A 21,545-nucleotide genomic window follows, 5' to 3' on the forward strand; every position below is an offset into this window, starting at 1 on the left:
CTTATCCATGCTTCCATGTTATCCGGCAACCTTTCAGGTCCTCTTCCTTACCTGCTCGGTAACAGTCAGCCTGCATTCCCATGTGCTTCAATGAACCTTGGCAGCCCGTGTTCTCCGTGTATACACGTACGGTACATTAGCCATAGCATCACAACTTCTCCAGGCTTCTGAAGGTACAGTGCAGGCCAAAAGTTTGGACACACCTTCTCATTCAATGTGTTTTCTTTATTTTCATGACCATTTACATTGTTAGATTCTCACTGAAGGCATCGAAACTATGAATGAACACATGTGGAGTTATGTACTTAACAAGAAAAAGGTGAAATGTTTGATGACCATAATTACATGTTATGTATCTAGTTTCTTCCAAATATCCACCCTTTGCTCTGATTACTGCTTTGCACACACACAGGTCGTCACCTGAAATGGTTTTCCAACAGTCTTGAAGGAGTTCCCAGAGCACCTTGGCGGTTCAGGGATTCAAACCGGCAACATTTCAGGTCCTCTTCCTTACCTGCTCGGCCAACCACAATCAGCCTGCATTCCCATGTGCTTCAATGAACCTTGGCAACCTTAATCGCACAACCCTTGAACTTCCAGCATCCAGTCCATGTATGAGAGGAATGTTGGAGAAAAAAAGGGTCGTAAGCATGCATCACTTCCAGGACCAACACGTATGAAGTTTTCAACAGTCGCCACTAGGGTTTGCTGTATGCCTAGTTACTGACGCGAACTCCGTTGGGAATGAAACATTTTGACTGGTGGAGCAGCATCTCCTCAGCTGCTGCTGAACTCGCCCACTATCCGATTACCTTGGTTTAAACAGAGCACGAAAAAGTCAGCTCTCCATGTGCACACTGAATTCATAGGACTTCAGATAAAGTATTGGCTTCCGTTAATACACGAAATGAGCATGCAGATGTCTGTGAAAAAGCAGTAATCACATAACTCCACATGTGTTCATTCATAGTTTTGATGCCTTCATTGAGAATCTACTAATGTAAATGGTCATGAAAATAAAGAAAACACATTGAATGAGAAGGTGTGTCCAAATGTTTGGCCTGTACTGTATACATAATATAAATTACAATTTAAGAAAAGTGTTATTGACTATATTTCTCAATTCTTAAATCTTAATCTTTTTTTTTCTTTTGTTCTCTCTTCATATCAGTTACAGTATATATAGTCCTGTGGCATCATGGCCGGGGTATTGTGCAGAAACTGTATAGGGGGACACCATGCGTTCCTCTGCTTGATTGCCTTCCCATGGTGCATTCTAATTCCATGTCTTCCCTGTGGAACAGCTCTGTTGCCCATTGTAGGAGATTTTGGTGATAGCCTGGGTCTCCCGTGTCGTCTGCAGCAACTCAGCCATAGAGCACAGCAAACTGTGGTGTGCTGTGTACTGACGCTGTTCTATCTGAACCAAGTTTTTCAGCAATGTCAGTTCTTCTATTTGAAAGTGAAATGATTATCATTGTGATACACTGCTGCACAGCACAGCACACGGTGACACAACAAAATGTGTCCTCTGCTTTTAACCATGGCTGCAGTGGGCAGCCATGACAGACGCCCGGGGAGCAGTGTGACGGTGCTCTGCTCAGTGGTGCCTTAGTAGCACCTTGGCGGTTTAGGGATTCAAACCAGCAACCTTTCAGGTCCTCTTCCTTACCTGCTCGGCCAACCACAATCAACCTGCATTCCCATGTGCTTCAATGAACCTTGGCAGCCCATGACCCTGTTTCCACCTATTACCAAGGACCAGAAAGCATGCTGGCTGCCTGACAAATCCCACCCACTGCTGGTTTCCCTGTAACAAGATAATCAATGTATTTGGCATTGCTGGTCAGTATAAGCCAGCCCAGCCGTGGGTGTAGGTGAGGCAGAGGGACCCCAGGGTCTCAGTGTTTGCAGAGACGGCACAGCACTTGGGCTTGACAGGAGGGAACAGGTGGTGCCGGCCGAACCCGCCTCCAGGCCTATCAATCTAGCTTTGGTAGCTGAGCGAGGTGGGGAAAGCAGGGATGGGTTTAATCAGCATCAGGGGGGGCTTGTAAAACCCGCTTGAAGAATATATGTTTTCGAATGACGTGTCCCCATACGAGCGGACGCGACAGGCCGAACAGGACCATAATGGGCGGAATTACATAAGCTGTCTACACGGCAGTGTGCGACTTTCCTTATAAAACGAGTGCAGCGCCCATGAAACGCGAGACTGTGTGTGTAGTCAGAGATGTTTGAGGTTTGTCAGTGTCTCCCGTTCACATGCCACAGATGCTCCGTAACCAGCTCCATTTGACCTTGGCCATTCCAGAAAAAAAATATGTCTCAAACTGTGCTGGTGCTAAGTTTAGTGTCTTCCCTCTTCAGGAGCCCCCCTGAATACGAGTGTTGTGTGTTCGCCTCAATTTTTCTATATTTATGGCTCTGGGATCTGGTCTCCTTTTTTTTTAACGCAATATGAAATAAAACAATGCATTGTATAATTAAATGCCATGGTTTATTTTCAGCAATCCAGCAGCACATGTCAAAATTCTGGCGTGCGTCCTTGCGTCAGGGCTGGGCAGAGACACAAGCGGGCTGTCATCGCTGATTGCATTCCGTCAGAGGGCATGGTGTGCTCCGCTGGCAAGGCCCCCCCGAGAAGCGCTCAGCAATTTCTCTCCGTTGCTTTTGCGGCTGTGGCATGATGTCACCCCCCGATCTGCGCCACGCTGAAGAATGGCTTTGATCCTGTTTCGGCCCGTGTGTAGGATCAGGAGAAGAGTGACATGAGAGTCCAGACAGGCCCAGTGGTGAGCAAATGACGCAAAGGGGACCCAAGATTCCCAAACGGGTTCACACACAGGGGCGCTGCCCATCGGAGCAGAGATGTCGGGTATTTTGAGATATCATGTAATCTGTTCTAATGACATTGTAAGCCCAGGGAAGTTCTGGTTCCCAAATTCTGAAGCCGACAGTCCAGGGCATGGAGAGGGACTAATGTGGGATGTGGGTGTGGGGTGTCGGGAATGGGGGGGTGGCTACTATCACAGCTTTCAAACATGACACCCTCCCAACAGCAGCTGTTGTTCACTATTTTTGTCTCATGATCACGGCAGACAACGGGCAGTTTTTAACGCGATGGCTGGGGGTTAGGAGTGAACTTCAAAAATAATAAAGCTGCGATACACCAAGAGGGAATTCCCTTTCACTGTGTATTTAACTGCTTAACCACTTTAACTAATGGGAGGGAATTTTTTACATTTTTTTATACATTGAAGAAATACAGTAAGACAATATTTCCTTGCATATAATCTTTTATTATAACTTAATGGAAGCAATTTCCCGGCAAAAAAATAAATAAATAAAACACAGTATTAATCAGCATTTAAGGGTTTTGTGAGTATCAAAACATTATCAACACATTCTCACTGCTTTTTTTCCTGAAATACTAAAACAGTACAATCACATCAAATGTCCAAAATTTAGAATATATCAAACAGACTTAAATGATCTAAAAAGACCTTTGTGGTGAAGGTAACATAATCACATTTCCATATAATATTTGTACAAGTGAAACTGACTTTAGGAAAATACTAAAAGTTTCACTTGTGCTCGGTAGCAATGATCAGAAATAAAACACAGACACATTTTCAATTGGGGGCACATAAATTCAACTGAAATGTCAATAATTCAACATTTGTAGCTATAAAGGCCATGTACATAGCCACTTAAATTATATTTCACCCACAAAAAAAAAAAAACATTCATGACTCCTTTGCTTGAAAAATAAATATCTAGGCTTTCAAAGAACAAAAAAAATCATTACACTCTTGTTGCAGTTTTCCACTCGGTGCATCCCTTTGGCCTTTGCTTTGTCCTTTCAAATACTTTGGCAGTATGAACAAACCTCTGAAGAACAGTCACCCTGATACTGTCCCGAAACCTAGAAATACAGCCTTCACATTACACGTCTCGCTCTGAACGAGTTAGCCTTTAAACTTGAAAATGAAATTCGACATGCACACAACAAAACATGTTTTTTTCAGTTAGTTTTAAACAGAGCTTCATTCAGCGCCTTCTGTCCAACACAAGGCTAAATATATATAATTTAAAACACAGTATATAAAACATATGTTTATTTGTCTGTCCCTGGTGAAAAAAAAACACACACACACACAAAATATGTTATGAAATAAAACCAATCCACATGCTCTTACAAAAAGTCAAACTCACACACTCACATTTAATACTGATGGCACAGAAAATTAAATAAATAATAAATTTTCCCTTATAATTATTTGTTAAGACAAAAAAAATTAATACTTGGAACAGTATGATAAGATACCCGGTAAACTATGACAATGTTTTAAGGCATCAGTTTCTACATGCTGTATCCTTTCTGCAGTATTCGCTCCACCTGAATGTATTCAACACACGCATTCTGGATGCTGCCCATACAAAAGTAACTACTGTAGATGAGTGGGTCACTTAAGGATCAAATAGTTAAAAGTCAGTGGCAAAAAGGTCAAATGCAACATTCTTCCCTAAAATACTAAAAATAAAAAATATAATTCTTATTTTTAGAAAAAACACATGCATAATAACCTCTGGTTATTTCACATTAAAGAGCATGTATTTATTTTTTTATTATTTAAATAATGCTAAATTAATGCATCCATTCATTTTCAAGTCACTTCACTGTATCAAATGCAAGTCTAACTATGCGTTTCAGATTATTATCATGAAAAGAAAAAAAAATTTGGCACCCATATATTCTAGAATAGACTACTGTTGGTTTATGTATTGTGGTTGGTTCTGTTAAGTTTGTGTTAAATAAAGAGCAAAAAAAAAAAAAAAAAAAAAAAAAAAAACACAAACCAAGATAAATCATAAAACATCAACAAACAGGTCCACAGCGGACCAAGTACAGAAGTCATTAAAACAGTACCATGCACAGGCATGTCAAGGGTTAACCTCCCAGAGTGACAAAGGAGGTTTCAGACAAGGCTGCTGAGATGTAGGTAGTGGAATAAGACTGGTGAGTGACCCTTATTTTCCCAAATGTGCACGTTAGCTTCGAAGAGCGCCCACTCGTGCACACTCCCGCCGAGGAGAGGCTGCGGGATCCGCCCACACACACTCTGGCAGCCCCTCCACCGTGCATCTCCCTCCGTAAACGTCAGACAGCAAAATAGTAAGGCAGCTGTTAACTTTCGTCAACTAAAAAGTGCGTCTTCCAACATATCCAGTTAAGCCCCCACCCCACTCACTCCAGGCTCCCTTCCTGCACTCTAATGGAGTGAACATGCACTTGACTGAGTATGGCTTGGATCAGCAGATTTTTTTTTTTCTTTCCTTCTCAACTGCTTCGGCTTTCACAGGACCCGAGCGAGTCACAAATTATCACCAAAGAAACTGTGGGAAGGCTCTGGCTCAGAGGCTCCAGGTCTCTTCTCGCTCTCTGTCTCTCTTGCTTTCTTTCTCCTCTGTGTTCTGTTCTAATGGCAGTTGTCCAGTCCATTGCCAGTGTATTGAGTCTGTCTGCCGCCATTTTGTTTTAAAGGCCATCAATATTACTGCAGAGGATTAGGGGCCTACGCCACTAGTTTTCAAGACTTCACTAGGGGGGTCAAAACAGTTAGAGGGTTAGAGAATTATGTTGAATCGCATTCAGGCATTGCTTGAAACACAGATATAAATGCATTGACAAACTAATAATAAACAATGGCAACACATCAAAACACAATGTGCAGAAAAATAAGGGAAAATAATCTTACCTATTAATCTTCTGTCAGGTTAGGAAGTGGACAAAAATAATTGCTAGACCGATATTAATCAGCATAACCAGAGCAACCAGAATTGAGTTAGGACCCTGCGAAGTTACAAGGAACAAGAGTTAAAATCGGTTTGTATGTCATCATAGTCATATGGAAAGATATGAGAATATGTTGTTACTTGAAATAGTTCCATAGTTTCTGGACACAGAATATTAAGGCCACACCCATAAGGATCTAGAGACTTTCTGCACTGGTCTTCTCTAGTCTGGATGATTAATAATCACACTCAACACTCATGCATACATTAAATACAGTGTGCTGTTTCTGCTGGCACAGTGAACGCAGTACAATGAGATATGAGTTGGTGAGGTATGCTATTTTGCTGTGCTCAATATAATGATGCTGCAAAATGCTAAATTAGGCTTAGAGTCAAAGCATTTTTTCAAGATTTAATAAATATGTTTTATAAATATGTATTAATGTGTCTAAGAGTTTCAAATTGAAATTAATAAGCATAAATACTAGATAAATACAAGGACTAGATGTGGCATAAGTGGCTGAAATGAGTCCTTAATTTCCTGGATTGAGAAACACTCATCTAGTGATCTTTATGCAACCTGGTATGGGTGTTGAAATTAATCTTATAATTGATGCAATGTTGACGTGGAGGATTCTGCATTGATGCAGAGCAGAACATAATCAATTACATCATAATTACACACAAAATGATTGTCTTATAGAGAGTTTAGAAAACCATGCCAATTTTTTTCCGCTGGGCCCTAAGACAAAGGTGGTAGTAGCCTAGTGGGTAACATACCTGCCTATGAACCAGAAGACCCAGGTTCAAATCCCACTTACTGCTATTGTGTCCCTGAGCAAGACACTTAACCCTAAATTGCTCCAGGGGGGGACTGTCCCTGTAACTATTGAATGTAAGTCGCTCTGCATAAGGGCGTCTGATAAATGCTGTAAATGAGATCAGCACAGTGCGTTGAGTGACTATTTTTTTACAATTTTTATAAGGAGCACAAACCTCACTGTGAGCACAGTGCACACCATAATAATAATAAAGTAAAATAAAGTGAAGTGATTGTCACATGTGATACACAGCAGCACAGCACACGGTGCACACAGTGAAATTTGTCCTCTGCATTTAACCCATCACCCTGAGTGAGCAGTGGGCAGACAAACTATCGACATTCAGTCCACACAGTTGGGAGAGACCTTAACTCTTGTATTTGAAAACATCATGTGAAGTAATATAGAAAATGTGTGAGATGCATCAAGATGCATTGATAATCAATGCATTGATAATTGTAATCGAATTGAATTGTGAAACTAGTGAAAATTCACACCTCTACAGCCCTGCCTATCCCATAATTCATTTGCAGTCCAGCCTGTCTTAAAATTAACTGATTTCAGAACATTACTGCTGCTGTAAATAGGAAATGTCACTTGAGGTTAACACCTTTAAATGGAATAAATGCTTAAACAAAATAAAAAGGGCCATTTTTGCTCAATAGACTTTTTAAGGGGTGCTTCGTTGTAAAAAGAAATATGGAGCTGGAGGCACTGTAATTATCAATAGGCTTAAAAAGCTTAACTTAAATGACAGAGTTTCTTCCTTCAAGTTTGTGCAAGCCCAAGTAAAATAGGCCCAATCAGGTTCAGGCATGGATCATCAACTGTAATTTACATGACTTTTAAAAGGAGACATGCGGTGCAGAGGTGCTGGAATATAGAAGCAACGCAGGGCAGTACCACGTGACTTGGTTCACTACATAATGCCAGCAAAGATACTATAGAATGCGCTAGATTTAAAAGTTGAAGTTATAAACATAGAAAATGTTTCTCACACCGTCTTGTGGGGAACTATATACTTCATGTTATACATCCATGTGTCAATCAGATTTCAATTACTTTTCCATGGCTTTATATGTTTCTGTCATGATCCTGTTAGTCCTGTGTAATGTTCCCTGATTATATAATTGTATAAAGCTATCCTGTTCGTGACTGTTCGCCGCCAGGTCATTGCGTGTTGATGTTCCCTTGTCGTGTGCAGTCTGTATTAAACCCCTGTCGTGTGAAGTTTTGCGTATGCGTCCTCCTTCATCGCCATGTCCAGCCCATCGTGACAGTTTATTTTGTATTCCAAAAGTTTTCAAGGACAGTAAAATTCTATTTTGAAATTGTATGACTTCTCCAGGTTTTCAAATCACCAAAGGAATCCTGTAGTCCACAAATTGAGACAAATCATCTGCTTTCAGATGATCCAGAAAACATACAGTTATGTAGAATTATTTCATCCTTTGTGGGTTCCGACAATACATGCTCACATACTCTGCCTAATTTCAAAATTTTAATGTATGAATTGCTAAAATAACATTCTGAATTATAATAGATATATTGATTGTTTATGACTTTCATTTTAAGAGGTTGAAAATAAGCTAATCTACATTTTAACAACACAATCTATACGAAGAAGAAAACTCACAGATTCCTCCTCTACGGGGTCAGTGATCTCCATGCTGGCTTTCTTGGTTTCTGCTAGGCTCTTTGGCTTCAAGGACTCCTGCTTCCTCAGCTTTGGCTCAGGCTTGTTCTCTTTGGCCACCACTGGTTTAGGGGTTGGGGCTCTGTATTGCTTTACTGCTGGTGGAGCCTTGACCAGAGCATTCTGTGTCACCTGAGGCTCCCTCAGTTCTTCGTGCTCTTCTGGTGGGATCTTCACTTCAGCCTTCACAAAGTAACCATGGTACTGAGAGTGCAGCTCACCATTGCCGGGGTTGGAGGATGTGTTGGCTACTGGCATCTTGGCAGGCTTAGGAGGGGCTACTTCCTGCCTTGATTCCGGTCTCGCTGGTATCTTGTTGATGGCCTTTGTAACGCTGCTGGCAAGGTGTTCAGGTTCGGGTGTCTTGTTTTCATTTTTCCGGCCGAAGAAAGGCTTCTTTTTGATGGGGGGAGGAGAGGGTGGAGGTGTGGGCCCCGGGCTCTGGGAAGGGGACTGGGTGGGTGTTGTACCTTTGCGATAAAAGTGGGGGCTTCCTGAGGGCGACTTCTCTTTCTTCTCTTCAGGGACTTCCTTAATCTCTACGGGCTCATTAAATTTTTGTCTGATATAGTCAGGACCTGGAAAAGTTTAAATAAATTATACATTTAGATAATGAAATTATTAATATTCCAGTTAAAATAAAGACAATGTTTTACTGTATTACTGTATACTGTGAGAACTTGAGATGCAATTTTTTTGAAAAAAATATACAAATTAATTATGGTGGATGAATCTATCATGGCACCAGAGTAGGGCTGCATGATTATGTCTATTGTGATCAATTAAGATGCATTTTATTATTTACAAAGCTTTATGACTTTATTTACAGATTGTACATACAAAGCTTATGCAGTTCTGACATTCAAGATTTCAAGGCCTCAGATTTCAAGGCCTGCACTAAACCTGGAAATGCACATTGTGCAGTGACCAGCGGATTGCTGACTGAAGATTGAATGCTTGTTTCATTTGATTTATTGGATTTGATGGAATTTAAGACAATCAAATTCTGGATTTATGGATTAATAGTCATTTAGTTATTATATTTAAGGCCTTTATTTTGGAATGCCGAATTTAAGGATCCACAGAAACCCTGCCATGTGCTCTGTGCTCTCGCCCATTGTTCAAAACTAATGCCTGGTTCTGCAAGTAGGTGTGTTTTCGTGCAGGTGATGAGACTTCTTTTCGGTCTTCAATTCGTCTGCATCATTTTTCGTCTTCGATATTTCTGTGGTAGGCCAGTATAATCAAAATCTCTCCCATTGGCCAAATTTATATTGCATATGTTTATACCGTACAGTACTACACTTAGTCCCATAGTAATTTTATGTAATCTATTATATTTTATATGATTTAGAAATAAACTAAATCTACCCAGACAATATACCCATTATCATCATTTACAACCCTCATTGTACAAGGGGCCTTACAAGGTCATCAGGTCAAGTAAGGGAAAAGGGAGAATTCAGAATATCAAGATAACCATTCAGGTAAAAAAAAAAAAGGAAAATGGCATGCTAAAGAGCCTTTGTGTTTGCAGCTTCTTTTACATGAAAGATTTAGTACAGATGACCTTCAAGACATGTTACCTTGCTCACTTACTTTAGTATGAGATACCAGAATGAACATGCCCTGTTTTCCTATAATAAATTTCGTATGGTTTAAAATCCACTAATAAGCAACATAAAATATATGCAAATGAAATTCTTCATCTCTAGAACCCATTTGCATTTGCATATGCTGCATCCCCCCCACCACAACCTCCACTCAAAAACCCACACAGTAAAGAGACACTTGGCCCAGACACAAAGAAAAGGACACAAAAGCCAGATTGAACAGAGGGTGTGTGTGTGTGTTTGGGGTGGTTAAACATTGTCTATTGTGCACACTGTGTTTCTTGAAAAAAACTAGAGGCTACCTGGCTGATGGAAGTTGGGCGACAGCTCTCTGGCCACGGCCCGCGCGATGTCTGAATCCTGACTGGCCGACTGGGCAGCCTGGTCAGCAGCCTCTCCCTTGGCCCTGGCATGCGCAGTCCTGGAGAACACAACGCAGGGAGAGAGCAATAAAGACTTAGCGAGAGGAGGAGGGTGGGATGGCTCCTCCAGACACCCCGTGCTGCCTCAGTGTTTGCAAATCTCACAAGAACAATGTCTCATTGTGAAGTGAATTTCAGTCCAAGTGCTTTTGTTTACGGACTAGTTAAATATACCACTAGCACATGAATACATGTACAGGCAACGCAAGTTAACTGGCAACCAGTCTGAGAAAACCAGTAAATCAGTTGAGATATTCTGAGTGCATCCATGGCCACAGACCTGTCCATTACGACATCAAGCTAATTTTAGCCTGTTCTAACATTTCATCCCGTTGCTGTGGCCTCTTTGATGGTTATTCATGTCAATCTGGGCAGCGACTCTCTTTAGCTCACTTGCCTATTAGAAGAATGCTGCTGACATTTGCTGTGTTGTAGTCTCCCAGACAACTACGAAATAATTTGACACAGTAAACTGAGCATCCTGACTAAAACAGCCCGTACTTGTCTCTCTGTTGCAGCCTTGCAGAAAAACCTTAAAATTTGCCAAAATGCAGGATGATTGTTTTAAGGCCAAAAAAAGCATATCACTCGTTTCCCCTCACTGCTCGCATCAGACAGTAAACTTGCTTTTAAGGGATTAGGGCTTGAACATTTTCTGATGAGTTTTTTTTTTTTTTTTAATGTTATTGGACAGAACATGCACATGCAGCTCATTATCAGGGATAGTGGGGTAGTGACATGGCAAATGCTAACGAGTCCAGCATGGCATATCACCTTAAGTAACACGCCCCAATTCAATCAGCAAAGAATCCTATGAAGGTTGACAGATAGAGAACCCCACACAAGAACCGCATCATGAGACAACTGTGCTAAGAGCAGATTAATGGCATGAATATCTAAGACTGTGATAAGTGAATGTAGGGCTCAGACGTTGCACAAGCTGCCATAAAGCCCCTGAGAGATGGATTAGTTCTTTGTTATGGCCGGTGTAGCATTGCTGCCAGTTCCGCTCAATGAACTCACAGCACGAGACAAAATTTCTGAATTTAATTCTACAAAACAATGCAATCAATGTCCTGCAACATTACATTTATTGACAGTACTATTTAATACTTATATCAATGTCGATTATTTGTAGCTTTCTTAGTGTAAGATGGGACGTCTCAAGACCATGACGTTTCTGTGCTTTTGTTGTGCAAGGAGATTCAACACCTCCATTTACATGTCTTTGTCGAACGGCATTGCAACATTTGGCAGCCCTCCCCCGAGCCAAAGGTGTGAGGCACCGGCCGTTGGGACCGCCTGCTCTCTTTGTCTTCCCCAGATGGGAGGCGTGATGTCAGAAACAACAGGTTCTGATTGTTCTGTGACAGCTTCCTGTAGGCCAGGTGTATAAAGGTGTGGTAGACTGGACTTTCTTTCTCAGCTGCTTTTCCATCGAAACCAGACTTTCCGGCTTTTGAGTCTTTCATTTTGGTTTTTCTCTGTAACATTGGTACCTTTTTACATACAATATTTACATGTAACTGCAATAATAATTTACTGGTATTAATAAATTAGAAACTGTTCATCCTTTTAACCTCTATTGTGCCATGCCTCTTTCTGCCAGGTAACATCAAGTTGGAGTGGTTTGAATACGGTGCTTTTGTGTGTAGAGACAGAGTTTTTTACTCTAATCACCCCGGTTTTTAAAAAATTAAAAGCGCAGAAACTTCATGGTCTTGCGACGTCCCATCTTACACCCTCTGTCAGATACAGTGAAGTCTATAAATTGAAGCTAACGAGCCAACTAACACACTCCCCCTACAGTCTTGCAGCACCACTGTCCCCCATGTAAGACCACTGAAGGACTGTAAATGACCATTATCATCAATACCACTAACGCCGCCACCACCTCCCATCTCAAACCAAAGGTATAAAAAGATGCTCAACCGTGGTAAACATTGCGTTTGACTGATAAACTGTCTTTAAGGCTAATAGCTTCTAAATAAAACTGTAAACTGAGAGTAATGTTAATAGAGATGTTCTTATACAAGGAAACGTTGCAGTTGGTTTGTGCTTTAAAGAAGCTATTTATAAAAATAATGCTAATTCTTACTTTTATTATTGTTGTTGTGATAATGATGATCATTATTATTTTTATCTAGGCAAGGTCATGTGTATCACGCTATCAACATTTTCAAAATGTCAATAAACAAGGATGCAATGTTGTGTTTGTTTACTCCAACCCATGTTTAAGAATCTGACAGATATGCGAGCTGTAGTCAATGGGTTCCATCTGTCAAAATCTCCTCAAAAACTGTCATCGGTGTCACAGAATAATCATTCCTTCGGGGGGTAGGAGGAAGGACTGAACAATTTTTAGTTTCTTTAGATAGGTGTGGACACACCAACGTTCTGGTGATTTTGCTCCAAAATAATTTGGAAAGTGGAGTGCGAATTTGACAGATGACTCCTTTAAATATCACTCTGCCTTATTTACCTTGTTTGTGGGGGTAACGAGACAAGTTCCCGACATACGTTGCTTAGCAACATAACCAATAGCCTTAATTGTCACAACAGCCATAAATAAATATTAAGCAGTAAACTGTGGCAAAATCACAGTAATACATGTCATGCTTTACATCATATGAAATTCTACACAAACAAAATTATTCCTTGTGCTGCAAGTATAATGTGATATAGTTGCAAAGTCAGTATTTTGCTGCAAATCTCGTTATGGTCAAAGTGCAATTTTCTCATTGGGAAATAATAACTACAATTATCATTTATTATCAAAATCATTTACCATCTTTATGGCACAATTAATAGATCACACTTTGTTTCTTGTCCTCATTAAGTAAAGAACAATGTGAAAAGGGTCAACACACTGTTTAGCAAGTCCATTTAAATCTCATGCAGTGTAACATTAAGCAATTTTCTCCATGGATGCACAGCATCTTTCAGAACACAATAGAACATTGTTGTTCTCATTGTTGTCTCCATGATTTTTTGGTAAATGTTGTTCTTGCACTGCCTGTGTCCCCTGTTTGCAGTTTGTCACACACGTGCACTTTATGACATTATGTAACCTTGTTTAATTGTTTAAATGTTACACGTAGCACCAGGTTCGGCAGAAACGTTGTTTCGTTTCACTATGTACTGTCTAACATGTATATAGCTGAAAAGACAATAAAGCTCAACTTCAAATTGAACAATGGCCTCTTTGTCTGTTTGCCTGGTGACACAATTTTGAGATGCATAATGTAAAGAAATTAGGTAGGATGTACACCGAACTGGTCGAGCCAGGGAACATCTCCTTGACAACAGAAAAAGCATTTGCAGATATTCTGAGCTTTTCATTTGGCAGCAGTCGCCTCTCTCCCACCCTATATCCGCCTACCAGCTCTGAACTATCGCACACACACAAGAGCGCTGATAAAGATGTCAAGAGCTGCATTTCCTCCCTTCCACTGAAGAGCTGTCACTGAACTTGGACACATTTTAATATTTTACCCTTACAGTTTCTGATGAGCTGCACTTGATAAATGAGGTTTACAATATAACAGAATTTACGTAGAAACATGCTTTTATGGTTTGTTTGGTTTTGTAAGAGATAGCCCACTAACTAGTAATAGGTGCCAGGATATCAGACTTGTTCAAATTATTAATAGCCACATGGAATACAACTTCATAAGCAATTACATAAGTGTTCATCTAGTCTTAAAAGACCTGAAGTGCGTAGGTTTGTAATAGGGATGAAGACTGAACTACTACCGTAATCAATTACTGTCGTCAAATCTGCAAATGAACAGTGTGACATGTCTGACTGTCCTAATTTATTCTAAATGGGTAAAGTGAACTTGTGATAATGATGATGATGATGAGGGCACCCTCTCACTCCTCCACTCTCCGCCTACTCCGGAAATGCCCATTTATAGGCTTCCTCTTCCGGTTCTCTGCATTGGAGGACGTCTGTTAACCATGCTCAGCGGTGCCTTGTAAGTCCTTCTCCTTGTATTGAAGGCACGTTCCTGTCTCTATCTTTGTAATGCCCATGGTTTCCAGCGGACCTGGAATACTCAGCGGCGCAGTGCTCTGAAGGAAGTGGGTGCAACAAAACCAACAAGTCTGGCGAGAGTCCGATAGTTAATGCCGTGCAATCTTTCCATCTGGTGTAACAAATTAAACTGGACATCAGCTTAACAATTTATAGTTTGTGTGACGAAGGGCATAATAAATTAACGCTTGTGAAAAAAGCCAAGATCCTAGAACTAACATAACACACAAATGTGAGACTTTATGCTACTCATGAAAGAATTTAACATTTCATGGTTGTGAACCCTTTGTAATGCTTTAAATGTTTAATAACAGGAAATAAAGGATATTGAAATAAAGGACTGTAATGCATGTATTCTGAAAGAACACACATTATCTTATCATGAATTGACCTTGTTTGTTTCAGTGGTAAGTGAAAAGCTGGACCTTGAGATGTTAAGAAAAGCTAAACTACTCTAAAAATCCAGTAAGCCCATTTCAGCCAATCAGATATTCACCAACAGGACAACACTTCTGCAACTTCTGATGGTATCATGTATCCATCCAGGTAAAACCAAAACACATGAATACATTTCTAGATCATCTTTGTTCATTTTGTTGCTTGTTTTGCTGTTCCTTTTTTTTTTTTTTTTTTTTTAATAAATCTCAGTTGCAGAATGTTGAAAAGTCCATAAGGCTTTTTGACTGTTGGCCCCACAACACCACTCTTCTACACAGCCACGCCCACATCCTCTCAGCACTCCAGCAGATGATAGCGAAGGTGAGATAGCCTACAGTATCAGCCTCCATTGCTGGGCTGTATCCCTGCCTTGCCTTTTTTAGTCAGGCCTTGGTGCCGACACCCTGGAGACAGAGCCCACGTGTGAGGAGCCAGTACCAAGAATTACTCCCTCTCTCTCTCTCTCTCTCTCTCTCTCTCCCTCTCTCTCTCCCGCTCGCTCAGGCCTCTCTGGCTCTCGACGAAATTCCCCAGCCTCACGCCGTGCTTATCGCCCCTCTCCATAACGGTCTTCAAAGGCACAGTGAGATATTTAATTCATTCTGCTGCTCTGGGACATATTACTATTTCATTAGCTACATGGGTTGCATAACCTCTTCATTATGAGGGCTTTCATTAAAATTCAAATGGCGGGCGATCTGCGAATCCTGCCCATTAATCAGAGCTTCCTGTTAGTACCTACCAGAGGCTGCAAATATTTAATGAGCAAGCAGCCACAGTGTGAGACAGACAAGAGGTTCACAATCCCTGGGATTTGTGTGATGATTCAGGTTTGTTTGTGTAACCTTTTATATTACCCCACTTTTTTAAAGAGGTCATTCTGTCAAATTAGGACCTGAATTAAAAATGCATTTCTGGATCCACAACTCGTTTGGCCTGCTTGTAAGCAAGCGCCAATTTCTGGTGAAAACAGCCTACATAATAACTCATCTGCACACGCGTGATGTGTTCGGCGTCTCACATGGCCCGAAATTAACCTGAGCTTTCATCCAGTTTGTCGCTGAGTCATCCATCCTGAAGGTTGTCTCTTTAGCCTGCTGCATATGAATATTCTGGTTAATCATTCATTCATGGGGGCTAAAAATAACGCCTGAATTTATCACATAAGAAAGTACGTATGTGGTGCATTTTGTCCTGACATCAGTGCTACAGTAGTAGGTATGAAGCTGAGGTGGACAACTGAGATTGTCCCATGGCTGACAGGGGACAATCAATTATCTTCTCAAAAGTAAGCAAAGACCACTAAAGACCATGCAAAGGGGGAAGAAATAGACAGGCCACCGCTTCTTTCTCACATCATCATGGTTACACAAGCCAAAAATGAACTGCTTTGCAGATGACGCTTTCCATTCTGATGAGGAGGCGTTTCAATAATTCCAGGGTAGAGGCCTTTGTGTGTGAAATCATTCGCCTAACGGGGTCTTTTTGCAGAGCATCACTAAATCTCCCATTTCACAGTGGCCCCATTGCTCTGCTTTTGCATTGATTAGCTGATGAGCACGGAAGAGTGATGTCCACTGGGCATGTGACGTCACTCGACCTCCCTGCCTACTCAACGTAATTCCTGCCAGCCTGAGAGCTTCGCTGCGCGCACCCTTTACACAAGCTTTCAACCGTACGGAGCTTGGTGAGGTCTTATTAGATGAAATGTTCTCACGGACAAATCAAATCACTTAGTGGGATGAGCGGTATTTGGCATGCCTTCTTCAGACTCCATCACCGGTTCCAAGAACCCAACTGCTTTCAACTGTCCCTGCGTAATGGTTGCTTGGTATTAATCATGACAGCAATTTATTGTTATTATCCCTGAAACACTTGTTAAAGGCGCAATTGTGAAATCTTCATCAGGAAACAAACAGTGTCTGTGGCAGCCTCTGTCACTCTCTGTAGGTTTACAAACTCAGTTTAAATCAGGGGAATGCATCCACTTAATAAGATTATATTACAGGAAATGCTAAACTAGCTCATCCAATGATGACACACCCCCCCCCCCAATCGCAACTGATGAATTTTCCCAACCATGTGAGGACTTGCACGTGCCTCAGTCAAACCTCAACCGAGAAAACAAGCCAATCGTTGTCCTAGACCTGCCTCCCCAGAGAACGATGTTCTCAAATCGTCTGCTTTAACCCAAGAACATAAACCTAATTATCACATGACAGCGGTTCAGAACAAAGCTGCTGCCTTGCGCAGACAAACACACGTCGTCCTAATGGTAAATCATGTGATCAACCAATTGGGTCAAAGGTTAACCTCACTTTAAATTTTGAAAACAGGGGTTGAAGCGATGCACATGCGGACCGAAGGGCTACTGCAGAACTGGTCTCTTCTGTTTTTGTGTGTTGTATCAGAGGACAACTCTACCTTGAGGTGGCAATTTCTACTTTAGTTCTGGCGATGGCAGCTGCACGTATGGCTCCCTCCACAGCACGGTCCACTTTCTGCTTCGTCTTGGTGTTTTTCAGAGGAATAAGCTGCTTCTTGATGCCTCGCACCAGAGTGTTATTTTTATACTTCCCTTCCTCTTTCGTCCCATCAGGGAAAATTGTGCACCCGTAACCATGACGTTTGTTGTTCGTCCACTCGCCCTCGTACTTCATCCCGTTGGAGCGTTCGCTGACACCAAAGCCGTTGCGTTTGTCGTTCTTCCATTCCCCCATGTAGGACTCGGTGGTGGTGGCGTCCACGTTGTCCTCGGTCAGCATGTAGTCATCAGGCCCCTCGCCGTCCCCGAAGCTGATGGTGGAGTTGGCGTCGCTGGAGCTTATCCGGCTCATGGTGGCATCGCTGCGCGCCGAGCTCCGTTTGCTGGAAATGGACGAACGCGAGTCGGACTTGCGCAGCTGCTTCAGGCTGCCGAAGAGCGAGCCGCGTCGGAAGAGGCCCTTCTTCTTGCTCCCCGAGCCCAGCTCGCTGTCGCTGTGGAAGTTGAGCACGAAGCCGCCACGCGTGCCTGCCGGGCTGTCGGAGAGGTGGTCGTGCAGCACCGAGCCGTTGCTCTGCTCACTCCGCAGCGAGGCTAACGAGGTACGCAGTGGCGAGCGGATGACCGTGGCCATGCCGTATGGCACGCTCTGTCGCACGCCGTATCCGTGACGCATCCCGCCCATCCACTGGCCCTGATACGTACCTGTGGGACCACAGAAAATGTATTTAACTTTGGTTGACTATATTGCTATAAAAATGCATACAAATGTTGAGGCATGATATGCACCACAACTTGGTTTTTCAGTCAATGTAGTGGGGCGGTGGTGGCCTAGCGGTTAAGTAAGCGGACCCGTAATCAGAAGGTTGATGATTTGAATCCCGATCCGCCAAGGTGCCACTGAGGTGCCCCTGAGCAAAGCACCGTCCCCACACACTGCTCCCCGGGCGCCTGTCCTGGCTGCCCACTGCTCACTCAGGGTGATGGGTTAAATGCAGGGGACAAATTTCACTGTGTGCACTGTGTGCTGTGTATCACAAGTGACAATCACTTCACTTTCACTATAAAAACAATATGTATTAAATATCTATCAATCAATCTATCTGTCTGTCTGTCTGTCAGATGTCAATTTGTAGCCTTACAATTATCACAAGGGAGACCTGTTTTCATTGGCTAAGACATTAAGAAACAGAAGTTAGAGGAATTACAGCAAGAACATCGTCTAACTGCAAGAAAAATGATGGATGTCCTAAAGTCAGAGTTGTGATTTTAGCCCGACAAGAATCAATGGAATATTTTAAGATGCCGCCAACAAATGTCACTTATCTGGAGCAATGTAACTAGAAAAACGGGCAAAATCTACTCTCAAACTGCTGATACAGTAAAACATTAACTGCAGCAAAACGTGCCTCTACAGAGTACTGCGGTGTGGAGATTCAAATTGCTTTGTGGACACCATATTTCATTCGTTGAGCAAGTATTAATGCAATGCATATAAAGCAGTTGGATTAAATAACGGATGCATGTGACACATCGTCAGATGCGTGTGTCGGTGTGTGTCTGTGTGTATATGTGTGTCTGAGGGCGAGATGTAGAGGGGAGAGGAAGAAGTTGGCACCATTAGTGAGTATGTGCCTAATTTATGAACAGTCACACAGAGGGTTCCTGGCACCCAGCTGTCTTGCCAGTTGGCTCGTGGTCCTGCCAGAGGAATTAAAGAGAAACACGACACGTCGTGGGCCGGTTGTATACAACTAGCCAACAAAACACAGTCTCCAGGTAAGGCTGCCGTCATACGGGAAGCGAGACTTGAGCCCTCGCAGTGATCACATGCACTCGCCAAAATGGCGAATAATCTTATGAGAGAGGATCTGCGCATTAGCATTTTGCAGGTTACGTGGATATATGCGATTTGCCCCCGTATTGATGCAGCAGCGATGCACGCACGTGTAACTCAAGCTGCATCGTGACGAAAGTGTGACGAAGTGCCCTGCTTGCCTGTCTGTACCTCAGCTGCTTGTCTGCTCCGACAGGGTTATTTTAAAACATGGATGTCATCTGAGACATTGTGAAGTTTGCGGTTCCTGCCAACCATAACTCTTACCTATTTATCCGCCCACTTGTTCAGCTCCATGGTTTTTTTTTTTTTTTTGTTTGTCACTCCTAGAACATTACAGATCAGGTTTTAGACCCTCTACACCCTACAATTATTGGCAGAATGTTGGGAATGGATCGCAGTGCGGTGATGGGATGGGTGTCCTCTTCAACGTTTTCATTCACTTCATTTTCAGGGCGAGGAAATAAAACACAGCATGCATCTCGACTACCAGCATACATCTGTTCATGTAAAATCATTGCCAGTCAGGAAACTAATTTTAAAGAAAGATAGATATCCTCAAACAGTTTTCTGTAGGATTTTTAAAGGACGTTTTTTGACCTTTTGCTACAGCTAAACACCAGGATTTATTCCGGGGCTCTCCAGCATTTCCCCAACCCCCAGTGCAGTTATTTTAACAACTGGTCTATTCTTGTCACTTATTCCATGGCCAATTCCCCAGCTTCGATGACACATATGTATTTTAAAAAAAAAATACTCGTTCACTCTGAAATAAAAGTCCCTGTGATATGGATCTTTATGCATCCCTATCATCGGCGTATGCCAACGCTGGCGAGAAAACTCAGCCACCTCGGCTCCGGCCCCCAACAGTGGGACGCGAGCGGAACCGGGATCAATAGTTGTCTTCATGTTGGTGCCGGTTTAGAAAGGGCTTTGATTTGAAGTGTTGTAGATGCTTCTATAATTAGCCATGACCTCTATGAGAGCCCACTGCTGACCAGTTCAATCCCGAGCCATACATCAATACAGCTTAGTGCTGCACAGCGCATTCAGTGTGTATGTGTGTGTGTGTGTGTGTGTGTGTGTGTTTACGTGGCCACACTGACATGCTGGATGCTGACACAACATGCAAATAAACAAGGAACCCTGTGGTAAATTGCCTTATATATATATATGTGACACACACACACGCCAATCTTGAATTTTAAAATGAAGGCGATATCACAACACACGAGTCAATATATCGATCATGGTGTTAAGTGACATCGACTGATCAGCCAGCTATAATAAACCGTGACGTGATAGCATGCTCAGCGAAAGGTCCCGACGTTTCTGCCCGACACTCACCGCCATCGCCGTACGTCTCCACCCCGTAGCCGTCCTGCAGGCCGTTGCTCCAGGTGCCCTCGTACCTGGCAGGTGTGTTGAGGCTCTGGCGGACGCCATAGCGGCCCTTGAACCCGTGCGCCCACTCTCCCCGGTACAGCCACCTCCCTTTGGACTCGACGCCGAGCCCGTGCCGCTTGCCCTGCGCCCAGTAGCCCCGGTACGTGTTGCCGCTGGGCCAGGTGTACACGCCGACCACCTCGAAGCCGCTGGACCAGGACCCCGCGTACTCCCCCTGGCCCTTGGGGCCGGTGCAGATGCCGTGTCCGTGGGCTTTGCCGTCCTCCCACCCGCCGCAGTATGTGCCGCCATCGTCGAAATCAAACCGTCCTCCCGTCATTCAGAACAAGCTTTAAAAAAAAAAAAAAAAAAAAGACGGCAAAAGTAGCAGCGCTCAGAGTCTCCGCGGGTCCGTGTCGACAACAGGCGGCTTCCGGTGGAGTGCGGCAGCTCGCGCGGACGGTGGGGACGGTCTCGCGCGGAGCATCGGTGTGTGGATGCTGGCGGGGAGAGAGAGGGATGGAGGGAGGGAGGGAGGGAGAGAGAGAGAGAGAGAGAGAGAGAGGGACGGATGGGGGGAGGAGAGCGAGCGCCGCACGCGCCGCAGCGGCACGCTGTCACTGAAGCGCCCGGCGTGGTTTATGACCCTACAGATCTGGGTTGCCAGGTCTGCCGGAACCAAACTGTGCACGAGTGAGCAGTTTCCCCCATCACCTGTGTGTTCAGCATGCTTTGGGAGGGGCACAAAACATGGCTGGACGATGCAATAAAGCCACTGCATAGCACGACCTTAACGTACCAACATTATATTTTACACATATGGCATTTATCAGACGCCTTTATCCATTAGTTACAGGGTTAAGTGTCTTGCTCAGTGACACAATGCAAGGGGGGTGGGGGGGGTGAACATTTTGTGATTGAGTTAAAAATTAGGCTACTACCACCATCACTATGAAAGCTAAATTGAATTACATTTATGGCATTTATCAGATGCCCTTATCCAGAGCGA

At 43.0% G+C, this 21,545-nt stretch overlaps 1 protein-coding gene across 2 annotated transcripts; it reads right to left on the reverse strand.

Moving 5' to 3' along the window:
* Positions 1 to 3,281: 3,281 nt before the first annotated feature.
* jph1b (junctophilin 1b) lies at positions 3,282 to 21,267 on the reverse strand. Of its 2 annotated transcripts, none has more exons than XM_028978258.1 (6): positions 20,498 to 21,267; positions 17,253 to 18,018; positions 10,232 to 10,350; positions 8,257 to 8,894; positions 5,763 to 5,857; positions 3,282 to 3,928 (listed from the first exon to the last, which is right to left on the reverse strand). In XM_028978258.1, exons 1-5 carry the CDS (start codon positions 20,874 to 20,876, stop codon positions 5,777 to 5,779), a joined length of 1,983 nt encoding a protein of 660 aa, XP_028834091.1. In that variant the 5' UTR covers positions 20,877 to 21,267; the 3' UTR covers positions 3,282 to 3,928; positions 5,763 to 5,776. The 2 variants fall into 2 exon arrangements, with proteins under 2 accessions (XP_028834091.1, XP_028834090.1); XM_028978257.1 differs by lacking the exon at positions 3,282 to 3,928 and adding an exon at positions 4,872 to 5,605 and having other exon boundaries at positions 20,498 to 21,266.
* Positions 21,268 to 21,545: the final 278 nt, after the last annotated feature.

This window comes from Denticeps clupeoides, chromosome 4 (assembly GCF_900700375.1).
Source record: "Denticeps clupeoides chromosome 4, fDenClu1.1, whole genome shotgun sequence".
In the NCBI taxonomy this organism is placed as follows: Eukaryota; Metazoa; Chordata; class Actinopteri; order Clupeiformes; family Denticipitidae; genus Denticeps; species Denticeps clupeoides.